Consider the following 21,218-nt stretch of genomic DNA (forward strand, 5'->3'; position numbering starts at 1 on the left):
TTTCACTTCTATTCATAATTGACACCAAATTTTGCCAATCTTTGCTTTTTATATATTAAGAACAAAAGAGATGTTTACTCCAGAGCTAACGAATTTAGCTGATGAACCAATGACAGGGAACTGCATCTGGAAGAAGGGAGGAGATTTGACCACGCTCTTCCAACACCAACTGGTAATACTCAAACAAGATTTGTCCTGCTCGACTCACAGTCATCCAGGCTGAGGTTGTATAACCAGAGGGAACGGCACGGAGCTGCATCAGGGGAGGGGCAGCTGGGGGTGAGGGAAAGGGTCTGCACCAGATGGCGGTGGGCATGGAACAGCCTGCCCAGGGCAGTGGGCACAGCCCCGAGTGCCGGAGCTCAGGAAGCGTTTGGACAGCGCTCTCAGACATTGGGTTTGGGTTTGGAGTGGTCCTGTGTGGAGCCAGCAGATGGACTCGATGATCCTTGTGGGTCCCTTCCAACTCAGGATATCCTATGATTTAACTGTTGGAAGAAAAGAACATCCAGATCGTTTATGAGTTGAACACATTAAAGAGACATGGGAGGGGAAGGAGTTGTTCCAATGGATGCCCTACCAAGAGAGGTTCGAGGACAACTCAAGGCCAACCTGAAGCGTTATCTCAGCTACACTAGAGACCAGAACACATCCAGCACAGGCTCAAGCTCTTCACCACCAGGTCTGCTTGCAGAAAGGGCCATGTCCACTAAATGTCAATATTGCAGGGATCAAGGGGATCAGCTCATGCAAACTCATTCTTTACCTTGTAACAGCACATTAAGGGCACAGTTAAGGAAATGTGGCAGACAACACAACCTGGGCCAATGACTTCTGTGCTGCCATCCTTGGTCCAGACTGCTCCAGAAAGGGTTCTTCGCATTTGAAGAGTGTCTTGACAGCATCAAATCACACTTAATTTAGCTGCTGTGCACGCACATCTGTGGCTTAATAAATGGTCCTGTAACTTTTATAAAGGGGAGCAAAATCATGCTTCTCTTCTACTCCAAAAACCAGCAGTATTTACCAGCTACAGCTAATTGTTAAGTATTCTTGTCGTCATCCTGTAACTCAATCCCAGCCCACAAACTGATGTGCTTGGCTGAGTTTTGGCTCCAAAGACCTCCAGCTCGCTTCAGACATCTCTGTGAAGATGGATGTGGGCAACGACCACAGGTGGGAGCTGCAGAGGTGCAGTTCCCCTCAGTGCATGCTGCTAAGGGACAGCACCTATGGCAAGAGGCAACATAGCAAATGGGGACAGTCACCTCTTCATCTGCCACAGCAGCATGTGCCAGAATTTGTTCAGCCGAGCCCACAGACTGAATAACAATTAGCTAAGACTAAAGCAGTCTTAAACAGCCAACAAGAGACATCCTGGCACATGAAACATGCACTAACAGGAGCACCAGAGCCCATTGGTACAAAGTTGGAATCCTGCCCTCCAGTGCAATGACATTCCCAGCCCCTATTTCAGACAATCAGACTCGTAGGCATTAACAATTCCTGTATCCACCTTTGTTGCTCGCACATCAATACAGAGCTACTTCTTCTCTCCTGCTGCCAATAATTGCAGAATGACCTTCAGTTTTTGCATTGACAAGTGCAGTTTATTGACAAAGACAGAAAGCAAGCAGACTTTACAATAAACTTATTATCTTCTTTACTAACCTTGTTTGGACGACTACATCAGCTCATCAAAGATGAGCACGTCCAGAGAAGAGCAGCAAAGCTGTGAGGGGTCTGGAGCACAAGTCTTACGGAGAGCAGCTGAGGGAACTGGGATTGTTCAGTCTGGAGAAGAGGACGCTCAGGGCAGAACTGATAGCTCTCCAGAGTGCCCTGAAAGGAGGTTGTGTTGAGCTGGGGGTTGACCTCTGCTCCCAGGTAACAGTGATAGGACAAGAGGGAGTGGACTTGAGCTGAGCCAGGGGAGGTTCAGGTTGGATATTAGGAAACATTTCTTCTCAAACAGAGTGATGAGGCATTGGCACAGGCTGCCCAGAGGGGTGGTGGTGGAGTCACCATCCCTGGAGGTGTTCAAGAAGTGTGAAGATTTAGCACTGAGGGCTGTGGTTAGTGGGCATGGTGGGGATGGGCTGATGGTTGGACTAGCTGATCTTAGTGGTCTTTTCCAACCTTAATGATTCTGTGACTTGTTATCATCAAGGATCATAACGTATTAGAGCAATCTTAAACTCAGGTCACTCAAAGTTAGGGAGCCCATCCAAAAACAATGAGAGAATCCTTCTGTTTCCTTGAGGGTGCTTTGAAAAAGACACAAGCTGTTTAAGTAACAAAACACTGAGCTGCAGCAGCAGCTATTCATTATGAACCCTTTGTCATTTATCAATAAAACACCATTGAAGACAGGTAAGCTTCCTCACTTGAAAAGAGGACAAGGGGCTGGGAGGTGCGGTGTGCAGAGCAGAGGGCAGTGCTTCCCAGGGCTGCCACAGAGCCCTCTGTTCAGCCTCAGCTGCGGGCAGAGCGCTGGGAGCAGCCCAGCCATCGCTAGCGCCATCCCAGGCAGCCCTCAGCGCATCCTCTGGCAGGAATGCAGCAGTGCTTCAAGGGATACCGACACTTTTTTTTCCCAGCATAAGGTCCGATAACCTGAAAATCCCCATTTAAGAACTGTTACGATTTCTGGAGCTGCAACTCCTGGCAAGTCCACAAAGAAGAACTCCTCTGAGTGGTTCTAAGCTGGCCCAGCCCCAGTGACAGCCACAGAGCTGCTTCTCCCGCTGCTTTGAGACAAGATCTGACCCAAGAATGATGCTCTCCTTCAGAGCACCTCATGTCACCGGTCTATCAGCAGAGCACCCAAAAGCGAGAAGCACCTTCAGGTCAAATCACAGAGTCATAGAGTCATTTGAGCTGGAAGAGACCCCCAAAGGCCATCTAGCCCAACTCCCCTGTGATGAGCAGGGACACCTACAGCTCCATCCAACTGCTACTTAAAACAAAAGGGAGAGTGAGGCCTGTGGGGAACCAAACCACTCAGCCCAGGTGGTAGAGCTGGGCACTGAGGTCTGTTAGCGCAACACCATTGAGCTCACACACTCCCAGCAGCGCCCACCCATGCTCCAAATTCACATACTTGAAGCAGCGACTGAACGACGACAACAAAACCTCCCCAACAAAAACCACCCCACAGCCGCCCTTGCATGGCCAACATAAAGCACAGTTATCTGTAAGCTGTGCTCGACTCCACGCAAACTCACACAGCCTTCCAAGGGAGGTGTGCCAAAGTGAGGGCAGCAGCACGGAGCTCGCAGGGCAAGGATGCTGCCCAGCACCCAAAGCAGTGGCCACTCTGATTTGTAGCCACCTTGATTGGACTGGCAGCCCACCGCTCTGCACACATGCTCTGTGAAGCTTAAATTAACTTGAGAAGCACATTTCCTTACCAGAGTGCAGCTCGGCCCAGCAGTTGGACACGGGAGCACTGCGTTCATCCATCGTGGTTCATCCCCTCAGAGCTGCACACACCTCGGGCCACTTTTAAGGTGGAAAGAGGCGGTTTAAGTTACATCCACCTTACAGTTCTTGCTGTTTAAAAGTCAGCTTAAGGCAATTTTAACAAATCATCTCACGCTTTATTTCCGGATCCTGACCCTAAGTCTCCTAAGGCTTAAATCCAGCTGGATGGACGGACGAGAAGAACAAAAGCTCTACCTTTCACCTAACTTTGGGAAGTGAGAAGGCGGCACGAGGGCTCATAAGGGGAAACCTCAGGCTTATCCCTATGTGAATCCCCTTTCAAAAACAAACACGGCTCGGGGCTGGCGGGGAGCCAGGCTGCAGGACTGCCTTTTAAGACCCGCATCTCAATGGGAGACCTCAGAGCATTCTGATCTGTTTTCATAACTGTAACCATTTCCAACCCCGGGCTTTCCAGCATATTAGCATTCCCTTCTTTCAAGCAAGTTAAAGCAACAGCCGGTACAAATGAAGGCAAAACAAGCGCGGGGCGCCGTGGATAAAATACAGCGTTTCAAAGGGTTTAGGAAAGACAATGAGCACCGCCTGTCTCAACTGCTGCCAAGAAACCCTTCCAGAGGACGGAGACGCGGTGAAAAAACGCCGCAACGCCGCATTTCAACAGCACTAAGAAGCACGGCTCTCAGATCTACTGCGTAGCTTTATTTTTACGGGACCTATCATAGACTCTTTTACATAACTTAAACGATTATCAAATAATCTCCTGTACACAATGAGAGCGAGCCGCGCTGCTTTCCGAGCCCTGACACATTCCTGAAAGACATCCAGCCGTCTGCAGGGATGGCACAGCCGGGCTGCGCTTCTGTCCGCAGCCGACGCTGTCACTTAAATTCTGTTCGCAGCTCCTGCGAGACGCCGGGAGATTTCAGCACACCCCACGTGCGGCAGCGGCGGCTGTGTTGGTTCGCTTTTGCTTCCTTCTCGCTCCCCTTTGTGCCCTCGGCTGCAAATCCGCCGGGGCCGCCCGCGCGGCTGGGGACGCCGTTCGGCGCAGCACAGAGGTTGGCTCGAGTTTGACTTCCAAAGCGAAATCGTTTACAAGCGGTCGCGGTGTCACTTCGGACGCGGCCGTCGCGTCCCGCCCGCCTAGCGACGCGCAGCCCTACGGCAAGCTAAGGCTCGCTAGAAAAAACACCTGAAGGAATCGAACGGTTCAGTTTTAGCGGAGCGACGCGGCGTCTCCCACCCAGGCTGGAGGAGGAGCACGGAGACGTCCCCGACGCCGGTGCCCTTCCAGCGGGAGCCGGGGCCGCTCCTGGGGGTCCGCCGGCCCCGCACCTGCCCGAGGCGGGCGAGCCCAGCTCTCCTCGCCGCCCCGCGGGTCCCGGCCGCAGCCCCGCGCCGCTCCTTCCCCCTTCCTTCGTCCCACGCGGAGGTGCCCGCGGCCCGGGGCCGGCCCCGCCCTACAGCCCGGTGTAGGCCGCCCGGTGGAAGCCGCCGCCGTAGTCGTAGGGCATCTGCGGGGGGGGCAGGGGGCACTCGGGGAAGAAGGGCCCGAAGGCGTCGCCGCCGGCGGCCGGCTCCGGGTACAGCGGGCGCAGCGCCTCGGGCGGCGCCTTCTTGGCAGGGCTGCAGGGCCCGGGCGGGCTCCAGGGCGGCTCGGGGTACAGCAGCCCGCCCAGCAGCGGGTGCGGAGCGGCGGGCAGCGGCGCGGCCTCGTACAGCCCGTGCTCCAGCCCCAGCTCGGCGGGCGGCCGGCCGGCGGGGAAGGCGTCCTGCGGAGGGGCCGCGTGCTCGGGCAGCAGCGCGCCGTACTCGGGGCCCAGCAGCTCGAAGAACTCGGCCGCCTCCGGCCCGCCTCCCTTCTCCGTCTCCTTGGCGCCCGGCTCGGTGAAGAAGGAGGGCGGCAGGTTGCGGTCCCGCAGCGGCACCTTCCGCGGGCCGCCTCCCGCCGCCCCTCCGCCGTCCGAGCCCGCCGAGCCCCGGCCCGGCTGCAGGGAGCCGAAGAGGGCGGCCAGGCTGCGGCTCTGTAGGCTGCTGCCCGCCTGAGAGCCCTCCCGGCGCGGCGGCGGAGGCGGTTTGGGGCAGGCGGAGGGCGGCGGGGCGGCGGGCGGCGGGGCGATGATGCCGGTGCAGCGCTTGATCTGCTTCTGCAGGTATTTCCTGTGGTTCACCTTCCGCTTGGATTTCACCGGCTTGTCCAGCGCCAGCTTGATGTTGCTGGAGGCAGAGTCGATGAAGCTCAGCAGGTCCCGGGTGGCTTCCTTAAAGTCCCCCGCCTCGCAGCCGCCGCCGCCTCCTCCTCCTCCTACTCCTCCTCCTCCTTCGTAGCCCTTCTCCAGGTCGGCATAGCCCAGCAGGCCGCCGGCGGGGAAGCAGAAGGAGAGGAGATGATGCGGGCTGAGCAGTGCGGCGGGCACGGCCATGGCCGGCGGCGGGGCGCCGCGGCGCCGAGCTCCGCAGGGCTGCACCGGGACGGGGGCGGCGGAGGCGGCGGTTGTGGGGGGAAAAAGCGGCGGGCGGGAGAGGAGGAGGGCCCAGCGCGGGGCCGGGCACGGCCATCCCCGCCTCCCGCCGGCAGCGCGGGGCCGGGCGGGCGGAGCCCTCGGGCGGGGACAGCGGCGGGGCGGGTGGGTCGTGGCCCGGCGGGGCAGGTACGTGGCCCCAACATCGGGGGCAGCGCACCGGCTGGATCCCCCGGAGCACGTATACACATCTGGACCGAAAGCGGTGCGGTCCCTGCACAGGAAGGCTACAGAGATGGGGAAGGTTCTGAGGGCAAGGATTGTGAGGAGCGGTCCGTGGTGTGCGCAGCCCAGAGCCGAGGGGAGGCCTCATGGCGGCTGCAGCGCCTCACAGGGAGCGGAGGGGCAGCGCTGAGCTCTGCTCTGTGTGACAGCGACAGGGCCCGAGGGAACGGCATGGAGCTGCGTCAGGGGAGGGGCAGCTGGGGGTGAGGGAAGGGGTCTGCACCAGAGGGCGGTGGGCATGGAACAGCTGCCCAGGGCAGTGGGACGGCCCGGAGTGCCAGAGCTCAGGGAGCATTTGGACAGTGCTCTCAGACATTGGGTTTGGACATTGGGTGGTCCTGCATGGAGCCAGCAGATGGACTCAGGGATCTTTAGTGCTCATCTCAACCCTATAAACTCCAGATTCATTTTTAGCAGGTTTGCATGTGCACATTACGAATGAAGAGACGTATCTGGTTTTGACTGAGATGAATTTCCTTGATCTGCACCAATTCATCAGAAATGCAGCAGAACGGAAAAGCCAGAACGCAAAACTGAGGAAGAAAAGGGAAGCAGGCGCCTTCCTCAGCGGGAAAAGGGAAAGTCCAGCCAAGTTCCCCCCACTGTGGTTTCCAGCACCGGTTGAATGCAAAACAAACAAGTATTGGAGTGAGAAAAGAGGGGAAAGCACATATTTCATGTGAGAAAAAAAAAAAGGCTCAGTATCCTCTGTGAAACCAAAGTGCTGGTTCCCATTCTGTCACACATTCCCATTCTGTCACACAGCACCTCACTGCAGCAGCTCGCTCACAGCAGGTTGCAGCGCAGAATTAAAAGACTCACATTGTTTCCAAGGGTGCATTTCCAACCTGGTTTGGCTGCAGCCAAAACCTCTGCATGGAGAGGATGGATCCCCGCTTCAGAGGACGAGCTATGGGAAACTCTCATATATATCTCGTATATCTCTCCATATAAGAATGGTGACATAAGAGGTGGATTTAAACTGCTTAGCTCGAGTACAGCCGACACGGATTAGTTACCCTCGGGTCCCGTCAAGCCCTGTCAAGCTTTGCAGCCTGCTCCGAGCTCCCTTATTGATGGGGAAATGTAAAGAACAACATACACATCCCCTGTATTCTCCGCTGGGCAGCTTTGAGACCGCTTGAAATTGCACCGGAGCCTGGAAAAGAGGACATCACTATCACAGGCACTGTCTGCCCAGCTCGGGGCCATTTCTAACCTGACCAGCGTGACCCAGCATCTGAGCTGTCCCCAGGTTGGGAGCTGCTTCGGCATGACTGCAGCAGCATTTCATAGCGGCCCTAAAGGGGCTTGCTAATGAGGCGGGGTGGCATTGTATGCAGAGTGGCTAAATATCCGGTGGCTCAGAGAAAGAAGCTGAAAGCCCTGACTTGTCTTCTGTAAGGCTGAATTCATTCAATTAAACAGCTTTGAGAGCTCAGAGATGGCTTAGTGGGAAACTTTATTACCTCCGAAAAATCGGAGAGCATTAAAACAATTGCCAGGCATGCAAAGCAAAGTTTGCATTCACTCATGCTAGGCGGCCAAATTTACATATTCTAGACCAGGTCTGGAGCTTTAGAAAGCCTTCATAATTGCATTAAACATGCTTATTCTCCATGTTCTCTCAAGCAGAGCTGATTACCTCAAGTTGGGCAGTGCCTGGAGGGAAATTTGCTAAGCCACATGATGTAACAACTTGCACAGAAATCTCATTTCTTCCAAGGAAGTAGCAGTTTGGTTATTCCCACAAAACACCTCTCATGCCCAGTGGCCAGATCGTTGGCTCGCCTTCTGCCTGCACTTGCTCAGCCTGAGCACTGCAGCAAGCACTGAGCTTTGCTCTGCAAGCTGGGATCAAACATGGAGATGCTTGGAGAAGATGCCCCGGTGCCTCCAGTCCACTCTGAAGATGAAACCAAGGTTGTGCAGGCAGCAGAGCACTTTTGCCAGCAGCACGCTGACAGCCCAAGCTGAAGGGGGGGCAGGGATGCACGGTGCCTGCTGGCTCGGGCCCCGCACAGCAGATCCAGCTCCCTGCCACACAGTCAGCCTCTGGTGAGGGAACAGTTTCACCCCTGCAGACTGAGGAGGCCAGGAAAGGTTGCCTTGGGCAGAGCAAAGCAGTAAGCCTTGCCCAGCATTACAGTGACAGCTGCAAGCACTTGGAGAAGTCCTCCCAATGCTTGTGGAGTTCTGACCCAGGGATGGGCAGTAGGATCCATCCCAAAGGAAACATCTCATGCCAAGAACATGAGCGAGGAGCGTCCCAAGCTTTATCCCATCACCAGCCAAACCTCCTCTAGTAGAAAGCAAACCAATGCCCCACTCTCCAGCACTCCTCTTCCTCTCACCTCAGCATCAGGAAGGCAGCATGAAAGCAGGAACATCTTTGCAGAAGGAGAGGGAGGATTCTTTTTTTTTCCTGCCCCCTTATACAGGCTGATATGGTTATGAAGGTATGGGAAAGTCTCACTGCCCAAACAGGTGTCACTATCCAAAACCTACAGTCTCATTTCCTGATCGTGTCTTAATCTGCGAGTTGGTTGTGCAAGTTGATTTCTTGCACATTCTTATATCAGTGGGAATTTCTGCCCTTCCCTGACAAGTATTATAGGCAGTCTTTGACATACAGCCCTACAGGACCTAAATAGGCTGCTATTCTTTCCCTACACTGAAAGGGAGCTTTGTGCCAGGGATTCATTAAACTGCACTGCACAGCCCTTCATAAATGGGCTCAATAATGAACAGTCGATTTAACTGGAAAAGCTGCTGGAGCTGTTAAATTAAAGGGAAATAAAGTGCACTTCAGGCTCAGTCTGCCAGAAGAAAATGTTGACCTAAAAAAATCTTCATTTCACCGAATCTCTGCAAACAGGATAAAATCTTCAGGAAGTTTATGCTGACAACAGTCAGAGAAATGTTAAGCCACAACAGTTTGCTTCCTTGCTAATAAAACAAGCAAAACTGATGATAAAATCTTCAGTAAAATCAGAAGCGGGGCTGAAGGGCATATTCCACAGAAGCCAGACAGAGTGACTCTATCTACCTATATTCAGTATATGTGCATAGATACAAGGTGCTGTGGCTTACCCAGTCCCTATCTGCCTTAAATCACTGCATATTATAGAGGGTCTCGGCTTTCTAAGGTGCTATTTCATTCAAATTATCTTAGTAGCAGACATGGGAATGCAGACTTAGCACCCTGCAGATGAAGCCCTGTTTCCCTCTTGCAGCCGCTGGATTCCCTTGCCACAGCTTCCCCTTCCTGCTCTTCACCTTGCTGCATTTTTCATATTCTTCTGGAATATATTCCTCCCTGAAAACAGTGCAGGGAAAATTCTGGTGAAGAAAAGGTTGCTTGCTTAGGCCTTCATCCAATTGACTTTATGTATCGAAGGCTTCCCCTGGAACCAAGCTCAAAAATCTATCAGTGAATTTATTTCCTGTTTGCTGCTATTTGCTGAAAACTTTGGGATTTTTCTGGTCCAATCCCACAGAGCCCAGCTCTGGGATCATGTTATGGGTGGTTTTGCCCATGTGAGGAGTGCAGGACTCAGACAAAACATGGCCCACGTGTTCTGGTCATCCTGGATGATTAGAATGGTCCATCGTTCAGCTGGGCCTGACTCACCTCCTGGTTTTATGGGTGGAATTCCCTATTTCAGTGAGGTTGCTGGGGTTGCTTGGTGGTGAATCAGCTCTTCCATCAGGGCCATCTCATCCTCCCTCACCTGAGCAATCCTAGGTATTGTTTCACAGCAGTGTTGCACACCTTATTTATGATCTCACGCGAAGAGAGGTTGTGGAGAGTCTCCTTCTCTGGAGATAATCAAGACCCACCTGGAGGCTTCCCTGTGCAACCCACTGTAGGGAAGCAGGGAGTTGGACTGGATGGTTTCTGAAGGTCCCTTCCAGCCCTTACAGTTCTGTGATTCTGTGATAATTGTGAAGGTGATAGAAGCAAGCTTTCAGGTCATCACTGAAGTTACCTTTAGTAGATTCAATATTTTTTCGTACATCCTGAAAACATGAGCATTCGGGAAGAGAATTAGCTACAAAGTATCAGTCTTCTACCTAAATTTTGCATAATTATTCATGGTCCCACACAGCACCTTCTGGCAGAGCCTCTCAGGGAGCCATAAGGTCACCTACTGCCAGCAGGTGCTGTGTGGTTCTGGGGAGGAGAGATGCTCCCTGAAGCTTACTTAATAGGTGAGGATTTAGGAAATGATGCAAAAATAGTCTTCATTTATTTCCAAGTGGTCACTGAAACTGAAGGCACACTGTCAGTAAAGGCCATTCCCGTTGAGTGTCATTGAGTGAGTCAGTGAGAGTCCCAACCTCTTTGTCCTCCATTTGGGAATAACCATGAAACTCCGTGCCAAAATCTTCCTATGATGTATGGCACCTTCTCTCTGTGTAGCTATAATCTAAGCAAAGCTTTTTCTTCCTCAGGGCTCAGCCCTTCTTCCCGCTCCAGCTTAAGACAATGATTCAACCACGCAGATGAGTCCCTAATTTGGAGGTGACCTCAGGTATTTGAGCCCACGGCGATGCTATCGTACATCTTTAGTCTTTTTTGTCTCTTAAGCAAACCTGGCACAGCCACAACTCATCCAATACATGTGCAGAAATGTAGCTACCTCCAGCACCTCTGGGGTTGCACTGTGTGCCGGGGCTCAGGGCTCAGGTACTGAAATGGTGGCAGTGCCTACAGAAAACATTCTTCTTTTCAGGTGTGTTATAATTGCTATGAGATATCTGCATTACTGGACCGCCTTTCTCACCCAGAAGGCCCCGGACCATAAATCAGCACAACACAAGCCAGCACGTAGTGTCAGCCACCTAAATTAACCTCTGGATTTCAATGGGATTATTCTCAGGCTGGGGTTTGAGCATATCTTGCTGGACAGAAGTCTTCATTCACAGCAGAAAGCAGTTAAAACCATTTGGTGGTACAGAGCTACCTTTTGAATGTTCATAGTGTTCGTTAGTGTTTAAGACAGAAATGGTAATATCTTAACTATCTATAAATTACCCAGGTAAATAGATGATAAATCATTATATACACGTACATACCAAGAGTGAGAGCGTTCTCTGATGTTTGCACACAGATAATACACACAGTCTGAAAATACTGTAAAAAAAAGGATTCGTTTGGAGAGCTGTAGCTGGCAAAAATGTTACGTTTTGGTTACCAGCAAGGCTTTCTTAACCAGATGTTTTCAGTCTTTTCTGAACAGAACCACTCACAGATTGTCCCCTGAATTATTTCATGTTTAGAAATGGGGCCTTGTTAAAAGAGAGAGGGAGACAGAGAGAGAGAGAGAGAGTAGCACAAACTGCCATTATCATGCAAATCGCCCCAGAGGAAAAAGGACAGTGAAAATGATAGCACTGATCTAATTATCTGCAGGCCAATATAGCTAAGTCACTGAAAGAGGCCCACAGAAAAGGCTGCCACAGAAACACAAAAAACAGCCAGAAAACAATAAGGAACTTAGCAACAGTATAAAAACGGACTTCTTTCTGCGCACAAAGAGTAGTTTTATGAGCATTTTTCTTGCTTTCAGTTTGCAGAAAAGGTTAGAGCACATTTTAAATTCTACATCAGGGGTTTTTACCCCCCTCAGGCCCTGCAGACCCTCTGGCATGCTGTCATATCTCTACGTGCCCAGTGCTGGGAACATGGCTGCTCCCGCTTAGCGTGTCCAAACCGCCCCACGTATGTCGGGGGTTCATGTGGGGTGCCAGCCGGATCTTGGCAGGGGCCTGGGTTTCCATCGAGATGTTCAGGCTTTTCCCTTTTTGCATGTTGGTGCTGTTCTCGCTGGTCCTGAGGGGATCCTTGCTGCAGGATGGGGCGTCTGCCCAGGGAGGTGATGGAATCACCGTTGCTGGAGGTGTTTAAGAACTGTGGAGATGTGGCGCTGAGGGATGTGGTTTAGTGGGCATGGTGGGGGTGGGCTGGGGTTGGACTTGGTGATCTCAGGTGTCTTTTCCAACCGTAATGAATCTGTGATTCTCTGATTCTATTCTATGATTTATACACTGCCCGCCCTCCTCAAGCAACCCATAAAAGGGCTTCAGTGCTCCCTCCATGGAGAGCTGCAGGAGGACCCAGCTACTGCAGCCTGCACACATGCACAGCCATCCCTGAAGGCTTCATCTGTCTCTGTAAGTCTGTAAGGTGTTGCCAAACACAGATTCCAATGAGCAATTAAAAAACAATCCTAAAACCATTGGTTGTGTCTGACAAATGGGACCTCGGGTAAGATTCTCACCCTCAGCTCCTCTTCTTGTTGAGGGAGAGGAATAGGCAGCTCCAGTATAACTTTTCTGCCCTAATTTAGTGGTCTGCTTTGAAGCTGAATCCTGCTTTATAATTGCCTCCCTGGCCAGCCTGTTCCAATAACTGAGGCAATTTGTTTAGCCCTGTTTGGAGGGTGGGGATTATTTTTACCAGGGACCATTTTCAAGACTCGGCAGTTTTGGGCCTTTCGCTCTGCTCTTCACATGAGGACCACCGGATACATAGAGTGAACACTGCAGAGTGAGCACACAGCTTCAGGCTCACTATTTAGATGTGGATTTTCCTTAGAAGCACAGTATGAAACAAAATGGATTTTGGAAGGGATGGGCAGATCAAATGAAGGAATTCAGTTCTTGAGAAGGCTCTGTTGACTCTCAAGTGCTTAAATAACTCACTGTGTACCAAAGGTTCCTATACCTAGCCAGAGAGTGCTCCTTGCCTTCTTGGCTATCGTCCCACAAGAACGCATCATCTGAATGGACTTCTATGGAAATACGGGTCAAAAAAGAGTATAGATCTGGGCAGCAGAGTCCTGTTAGATTAGAAATCTGAGGGTGAAAATTTAGTAGTCACAGGCAGACCTTTTCTGATCTTTCCTCCTTCCCAGGTCTCAGGCCCAGCTCCCAGCATCACGTGCAGCCTCGTGGTGAAAAGACTGAGAAAACGCCCTGCAGACCCTTGTCCATCTTCATAGCCTTCCTTTGGACACTCTGTCATAGTTTATGTCCTTCTAATATCGTGGTGCCCAAACCTGAACCCAGCACTTGAGGTAAGGCTGCACAGCGCAGAGCAGAGCAGGACAAGTAAAAAAAATATTAGAAAACATCAGATAAAGGCATCAGTTAATCTAATTTAGCCATGCAGCTGCGCACTGTCTTTCTATATTAGAATACAAATCTTTCTATACTTGAAGAGGCACCACACAAAGACAAAGGACAAATTAGATGAAGGAAATTGACACAAAAACAGAGGCAGAGAAGCGAAAGACACTCAGCCCTCCATCCAGCTGTCTGGGGCACTCACTACATCTTAGTCTGAATACACAAAGTGTCCCCCAAGCCCACCTATTTCCTTGGGAGATTTGAGATCTTTGTTAGCATTTATACTGTTGGGGGGTGGGAACTGTCATTTCTGTGAGCAGTCAGTTAAGGTCAGAAGACAGATTTTGTTGGTGAAATTGGCTGTGTCAGATAACTGTTAGTCATGGTGATTATCTGCCAGGGAATGCAAACAGGCTTCAAAGCGATAAGAGGAGCTGCTGGCACCAGGGATCCTGTTTAAATTTTTTTCAGCGTACATGGAATTTAATTTATGCAGTGTTTGCAAACAACATCTGATCACTGCATCAGATGGCCCAGGGACCAGCTCAGCAGCTGCCAAACTTGCACCCAGACAGACTGACATCCTCCTTTGCTGTACTGGAGGGAGATTTGAGCCTTCTTTCTCAAAACTGGGCATTTTTTGTTCTTCCACATAGCAACTTTCTTTCCCCACCTTTCCTCTTTTACAGCACTATCTACCCAATACACCACATTCTTCCCTTCCTGTCTTTTATACTTGTTGCTTCCCAGGCTACTCTGCTGGGAAAAATTACATCATCAGAGAAATATCTGGCATTTTAATTGATCTAAATTGAAAATACTCTGAGTATTGAATAGCATGGCACAGCACACAAAGACAACTGACAGTCACGGGCCATAGCGGATACCTCAGGGAGGAACTAGATCAAGTGCTGCTTTCATTGGCAAGGACCATGAAAATGAGACAAACGGTAGATATCTAAAACACACCCTGATTTTTTCAGTATGTAACATATGTTTATTTCCTTTTGGTGTACCAGCAAACTGCTGTGAGGAGGGTATGGAGATGAGCCTCACAGTCCGATGCACATGATTTGCACATGACATGAAGGGCCATATAGAAAGGTCCAGCAATAGCCCCAAGAGCTGATGGTTCCTTAGGCCTCTGGATTATGGAGAGAAGGGAGCTGAGACAAGAGGTGAATTTGTGAGGTTGCTCTGGGCCAGGGACCATCATCACATAAGGGCTGCCCAGCTAAGCCATTCCAGCTCTTCCCATCACCAAGCAAAAAAATGACTTCTTTTTATGTGCATAGGATAGGCACACACTGAGGATATGGAGGCTGCCAAGCAAATCAGGATACCATAACATACTATAAAATACTATAAAAATACTGTAATCTGCAGCCACAGGCAAAATTGTTTGGACAAACGTCTCAGACATTTTTTTGTGTTACTGTCACCACTTATACAGGACCTGTGTCACTCTGTGCTCATCCAATTCTTCTGTATCTTCCCAAGGGTGTCTTCTGGGTTCTGCCAAGGAGAGGACCCGAAGCTGCTGTAGCAGACATGTCATTCTTAAGGATCTCTGATGGATATCCCCCAATGTCTCCTTCAGCTCTGGCTGACACAGTGGGAGCAGCACTCTGCCTTGAGGATGAGCCTCAAAGAGAAGGATGTTTATCCACTGGGTATTAGCTGAAGATCAGACTTAATTCCCTGCCTAGTGGGACATTTCTTGCTCAGTGTTGGACCAAACCTTGGGGGCTCGATCCCCTGGAGGTGCTGAATCCCAGCCAGTTTCTGCTGTGGTTCAGGGAATATCACCTAAATTCAGAGATAAGCCTTGACAGTAGTGGTATGCAGGACTGTGAGACTCAAAGGAGAACACGATCCTGTATCCATCACCAGCACAGTGGCATGGGAACATCATCCACGCTGTGCTCTTCCACCCCAAAACCTGGCTGCACAGAGATCTCTGTGGGCATGACAGGGGAGCTCATCATGTCCCCTCGCCATGTCCCTGCCCCTGTGGCCATTCAGTGTCACCTTGGCTGTGTGCAAATCCACCTGCCAAAAGGGGCTGCTGTGGCTTGGCTTTCTCAGAAGCATGGCAGACCTCATAATCTGATGCTGAAACTGTCCTTTTTCGTTGTTGTTGCCACAATAATTTGCCCAACAGCAGTTGTATGAAAGTGTAACTAGCTTAAGAAAGGTAATTTTTTGTTGTTGGAATGACCTGGAAGGAGGAAGACTTGAGGACTGGTATTGTTGGACATTAGGAAACATTTCTTCTCAGACAGTGGTGAGGCATTGGCCCAGGCTGCCCAGGGAGGTGATGGAATCACTGACTCTGGAGGTGTTCAAGAATGTGGAGACGTGGCACTGAGGGACGTGGTCAGTGGGCATGGTGGGGTGGGCTGGGGCTGGACTTGGTGATTTTAGAGGTCTTTTCCAACCCTAATGATTCTATGATTATATGTAGCATCCTTACTCCCCATGAGGACACTAAGATCTCCTATTTAGTTGGCCCAAAGCTGTGAGCACATTTTCAGTTCAATCACTTCCCAGCTGGGAGCAAGAACGCTCCTCCAGAGCCATTCTGGATTCGCACCATTGCTTCTTGCTCAGCCTCACTGTGCTCTAGCTGGTGCTACTGTGACCACAGCAGGTGTGGGAGGACCATGTGATGCCACCATACCCATGTCCCAGCCCCACCAGACACTGCCAATTTCCCCCTCCTGGCTCCTGTGAGTCCCTCCAGCCACCCCTTATTGTTATTATGATCGCCTCAACCCAAACCAACATCTGGCAGCATCCCTCTTCCCTTCTTGGTCCCCCTGGAGCAGGGACAAGCACCGAATAATCCCCCTGCATTTGGTGTGTGGTCTGTTTTTCCATGTCCTCCTGCAGACAGTACAGAGACGGGGGTCGCACGGGTCATCAGAATGCTAATAAGAAATCTGATTGATGAGCCGGTGCCTCAGGGCTGAATGGGATACTTAATTAATGACTTCTGCTCTGCTTAAGAGAAAAGTTTCCCTTAGCTCCCATCCCTCTTTTTCTTAAAAAAAAAAGAAAAAAAAAAAGAAAAAGAAAAAGAAACCTCTATAATCCTAAGTTTTCCAAACAACATAAAGGGAACTTCAAAGACAGACATGGGCAGTTTTTATGTGTTGGGTTGGTTCAGTGATTCTTTCCTTTCTTTGTTTACAAGGGCAGCCAGGCTTGATTCCAAGGCTGAAAAATAAAAGGCCACATTGTTTAACCAGATTCTGGATTTTTACAAGAAATTTCCTCCTTCCCAGTAGGGCAATTAACTGCTTCATCTCTGGGTCCACGAGCCCCAAGCTGTGCCATTGGCCCTGTGGAAAGCTGCAGCGTTCGGTTCCTGCCAAAACACGGCTCTACTTTGGAAACAAGACGTACTGAGGGGATGCTATTGTCCCACTAAAAGCTAACCAGGAGCCAGGGCTGTGTTTTGCAGGGAAATAAAAGCCTGTGAGCAAAATACCTGGTAGGCACTTAACTTCAGAACGTCGGGCTGTGTGTTCAGAGCGATTCGAGTGGGATTTCAGAGCGGCAATTAGCAATGGGAAAACAGCAACAGTTTCAATCCATCTCTTCCGGATTGATTTGAAGGGTTATTTCATGCTAACTGAATAGCAGCAGGAAAGAAGATGAAAAGAAAGAAAAAAGAGGAAGCACACACAGATGGATTTTTTAACTCTGAGGTCTTTCTTAGGAAGTGGCTGAGCTGCGGCATCCACTGCAGAGCAGGATGCTCTGTGATGAGAAGGGGGCAAAGGGTGGCACACAGGGGTCTGGTGGCTCCTAGTGTCCATCTATCACCCCAGGCAACTCAGGACAACCCTGAGGCCCCAGATCACACTGTAGCTCAGCACTGAGCCTCAACTCGCAGCCAGAGCCACGGGGACAGAAAGTCTGTGGGAACCTCCTGGTGGAGCCCTGCAAAGTGGGATGGGGCAGGCCCTACTGCCAGGGTTTCCATCCTGCTTAGCCAGAGCTCACTGCAGGAATAAGTCAGTATTCTATTGCAGGAGGATGTGGTGGCACCAAGCCAGGTCATGACAGGCAGAGATGTTCAGCACAGGTCTGCTGGTTCACTGGGGCTGTCTGGATGCTGCAGACTGGCTTTGGTTGCGACTTCTCTTTGCAGTAATCCCGGGTGCATCTGATACCAGCATCAGGGTCTCTTCAGCTGTAGCTTTAAATACAGTTACAAATAATTTATTTCAAAAAAGCCAAGCAGCACAGAGAATCTGTGTCTGTCTGAATAGGGCATGAATTTACTAGGTGGCTGGACACCAACTTTGGCCAAGCACTGGTAGCTCTGAGCTCTGTGGGGGCATTTAGGAGTCTCCTATTCAGCTATTTTATTACTTGAATAGTGCTGACCTATATGGAGACACAGACAAGTTCAGAGCCACTTTCTTCCATCCAGACTTTGGCTTGCAACCCACTGCCATGCCCTCCTACCCAATTTTGTCCAGGAGCCAAACCCTGCATGGCAGAGATGCAACAAAGCAATAATGTAAAGTACCCCAATGTTCTCAGTGGCCCACCTGACCACAGTGAGGTTTGGGCTGGGCATCAGGAAAAGGATCTGCCCCAAAGGGCAGTGGGCACAGCCCCGAGCTGCCGGAGCCCAAGGAGCACTGAACAACGCTCTCACACATCAGGTTCGGGTTCTGGGTGGTCCTGTGTGGAGCCAGGAGCTGAACTCAATGATCCTTCCAACTTGGGATACTCTATGATTCAATGATTTTAGGAAATTTGAGTGGATGCCAGTTTGATTTTAGCCCATCAGCTTTCCCTGTTGCAGAGGGAAACCTTTTAAAGGGTTAATAACCAGAGGAGCTTTAACCAGGCAGCAGCGGCAGCAGCAGGAGGAGGGCAGAGGTGTGGGAATGGAGCAGGTCTCTGACCCTCACCACAGACACACGGACGAAGGGACTGAGCAAAACAAGTGAGAAAAGCCCCACCAGGCTGATGGGCAGCCAGGAAAAAAACAAACCAACATCTACGCCCAGAGCTGATTTGCATTTGTATTGGGCACTTGGGGAACAAGGATAAAACACGCTTTATTTTTCAGTGGGGGTCCAGGGAGTATGAATTAGTGATTCTGAATATCAGCAGCAACATCTGTGCATAAGCACAAAGGGGAAAATCAAGGTGTTTTTTATGAGCCTGTTCTTAGGTGCTAACACCACAAAAATGTATACCTTGCTGCTTCTTCCTGGGTCCCACCAACAGCACAGGCACAAAATGGCAGTGACTTCTGGATGTGATGTGTGTTGGGATGGGGAAGTCAAGGAGGGAGATGTGCGGGCGATGGGTGTCACAAGCAATGCGCTGGCAAGCCATTGACAAGGTGAAGGGCCCAGAGTATAGGAGCATCATCAGAGTCCTCTGTACATCATCTCTACACAGGCAGAGTAAAAGCAAAGCAAAAAAAAAAAAAAAAAAAGACATCTTTGAAAAATGGGCAAACATTGAAAAAGGCCATGAAAAGCTGAGCCGTTTCTGTCCGCTCAAACAGGTTGTATGGCTGAGCTTCTTCTCAGGCTGTGGCTGCTCTCTGTGGCTGCAGGACAGAGCTCTCATGTTCCCAACTTCCAGACAGAGATTCTATCCACATATGTTCCTGGACTGCTTATCCCTGTGTGCCCTGAATACATTCAGTGCTCTCCTGATGGACCTCTGGGGCTCTCTGGTCTAATGACCTCACAGATTCTCCTAGTGGAGGATGAACTGGCTCAGTCTGGGCAGCTCTATGTGGCCAGCTTCAATTTGCTGCACAGTTCTGTTGAGATTTCAAGAATCCCACACTGGTTAGGGTTAAAAGGAACCTCTGGGTCCATCTGGCCCAACCCCCACTCCAGCAGGGACACCCAGAGCATGGTGCCCAGGCAGCTTTTGGAGGTCTCCAAGGAGGAGACTCCACAGCCTCTCTGGGCAACCTGTGTCAGTGTTTCCATTTACTCATTCTGCACTTTTAAGGACCAAAGAGAACTACCGAGTCCACATATTCCAAGTCAAAGTGTTGATGCTACTGTTCCCATAACAACCTCAGCAATACTCCAGGAGTGCTCGATGCCCAGGAGCCCAGGGCACTTCCCAGTCACCAGAAACAACCTCTATCCCACGTGCATGGATGGAGCCCTGGGCAGTCTGATTTGGTGAGAGGTGTCCCTGCTATGGCAGGGGGTTGGAACTGGATAGACTTTAAGGTCCCTTCCAACCCAAGCCATTCTATGATTCCATTCTACGATTCAGACTCAGTTCACTTCAGACTTTGCCCATATATCTCCTCACTGCACCTTTGCAGCCAACTACAGGGGTTTTGGAGGATGGGGGCGAGAGGGAGGGAGATAGCAGAGGTTGAGCCCTTGGCACTGATCACACCCTGGGCTGGGGCACCACCTTCCTTCTCAGCTGACCCAGTTCGAGCGTTGTGATCGCTTATTCCCACGCCACGTCAAAGAGAAGGTTTACATTGTCCACTGGATATTAATTTAAATTATTCTGGGGTGCTTGGAAACCACCTCCCCCGTCAGTCTCCATGGAGACTATCTCAGAGGCCGGGAGATGCAAACAGGCGGCCACCAGCACACCAATCTTCCTCCCTTCTGCTGCAAACCACCAAGAGCAATTTCACTGTCAGAAGTGGAAACACCCAGATTTTGCTGAACGACTTTCTAGGACAAGATAGAGAGATTTTTCACTCGTTAGGGAGCAGTACAATATCCCATTAATACTGGTTTCCATTTGTTCTGTAGGTTCACACGCTCGTGTTGTGGTTCTTTTCTTCACACCAACATCCTGCTGCTTGTTGATGGTATTAATAATACACCCAGCAGGAGGCTGTGCCCCCTGGGCTCCGGGCTGCCTGAATAATTATTGAATGACATTTGGGTTGTTCTGTAAATTACTTTGTGACCCAGGAATTCAGCAGACTACCGCTATAACTCAGGCTCTCGCACTTGATTGCACTCACCTCCCGCTGCTCCGACATTTATTAGTCTAGTTTGCGTAGCAAGTGCTGACTTCATCTGCTGGGAGGAAAAGTGGGAGCCTCCACTCTCCTCTAGCCTGACCCAGAAGGGCCTGGCCTTTTTAGTGGCCCTGTTCATGGTAATCGAGAAGAGGGGCTGCTCTTTGCAAGGAAATAACATCCCTTGCTTCCTCTCCCACTCTCTAGGGTCACACAGTAAAACATTGAGGGGCAGCCGAGGACCCCAGTCTTCAAGGTCAGACACATCAGCAGGCTGCCAGGGAAAACGTCACTCCTTTCTTTTTCTGGGAGGAATCCCATTTTTCCCACGCACGTTTGCACATACATGCACACTTCATAGAGCTGAAGGCACCATTCTGCCCTTGGACCAAAGTGTTATGGCTTTACACCACCAGAGCCTGTCTCAGCTGGAAAGGTTTGGGCAGCAGATCTGCGGGATGCTGGGTGGAACACATCTGACACATCAAGAGGTTGGGTTGCTTCCTATCAAACTGATGCATATGCAGGTGTGGAAGCAAAGCCGTGGGTCCTTGAGGAACCAGTGCTGGAAATAGCGGTTCATGGGACCATGCCTGCCATCATTCCTGAAAGTCCCCCAGCATGAGGCCACATGCACTGGGTAACTTCCCTGGGAGCACTGAGCAGAGCTGGAGCACCACTCAATGACTTGGGCAGCGACAGAACACAAGAAGACTTAGTATTCCTCCTGAAGAAAAGTAGTGAAGATCCCTCTGGACTTATTCTGGTTCAAATTCCTCAATTACTAAATGGTTGTATTATACCTGTGGTACAGTAATGGTGATAGATAGTTCTCTCAAAGACTCATTTGAACATATGAACCATCCTAGTCCAGTGCGATGTGT

General features: G+C 50.6%; 1 protein-coding gene and 1 long non-coding RNA gene across 2 annotated transcripts; one reads left to right on the forward strand and one right to left on the reverse strand.

The window, feature by feature from the left end:
- Positions 1-4,129: 4,129 nt before the first annotated feature.
- On the reverse strand, positions 4,130-5,930 carry FAM181B (family with sequence similarity 181 member B). Its single transcript, XM_046902280.1, has 2 exons — positions 4,786-5,930; positions 4,130-4,642 (listed from the first exon to the last, which is right to left on the reverse strand). Exon 1 carries the CDS (start codon positions 5,871-5,873, stop codon positions 4,911-4,913), a length of 963 nt encoding a protein of 320 aa, XP_046758236.1. The 5' UTR covers positions 5,874-5,930; the 3' UTR covers positions 4,130-4,642; positions 4,786-4,910.
- Positions 5,931-6,420: 490 nt separating this feature from the next.
- Positions 6,421-15,714, forward strand: LOC121106717. The gene is made up of 3 exons (XR_005839533.2): positions 6,421-12,377; positions 13,121-13,282; positions 14,835-15,714. It is a non-coding gene; the product is annotated as an uncharacterized LOC121106717 (long non-coding RNA).
- The last annotated feature ends 5,504 nt before the right edge of the window (positions 15,715-21,218 follow it).

The sequence above is a fragment of the Gallus gallus genome, chromosome 1 (genome assembly GCF_016699485.2).
Source record: "Gallus gallus isolate bGalGal1 chromosome 1, bGalGal1.mat.broiler.GRCg7b, whole genome shotgun sequence".
Classification (NCBI taxonomy): domain Eukaryota; kingdom Metazoa; phylum Chordata; class Aves; order Galliformes; family Phasianidae; genus Gallus; species Gallus gallus.

Bases quoted from the DNA above. Each gene is read 5' to 3' on its own strand.
- FAM181B (XM_046902280.1), bottom strand. From the start codon at position 5,873: ATGGCCGTGCCCGCCGCACTGCTCAGCCCGCATCATCTCCTCTCCTTC.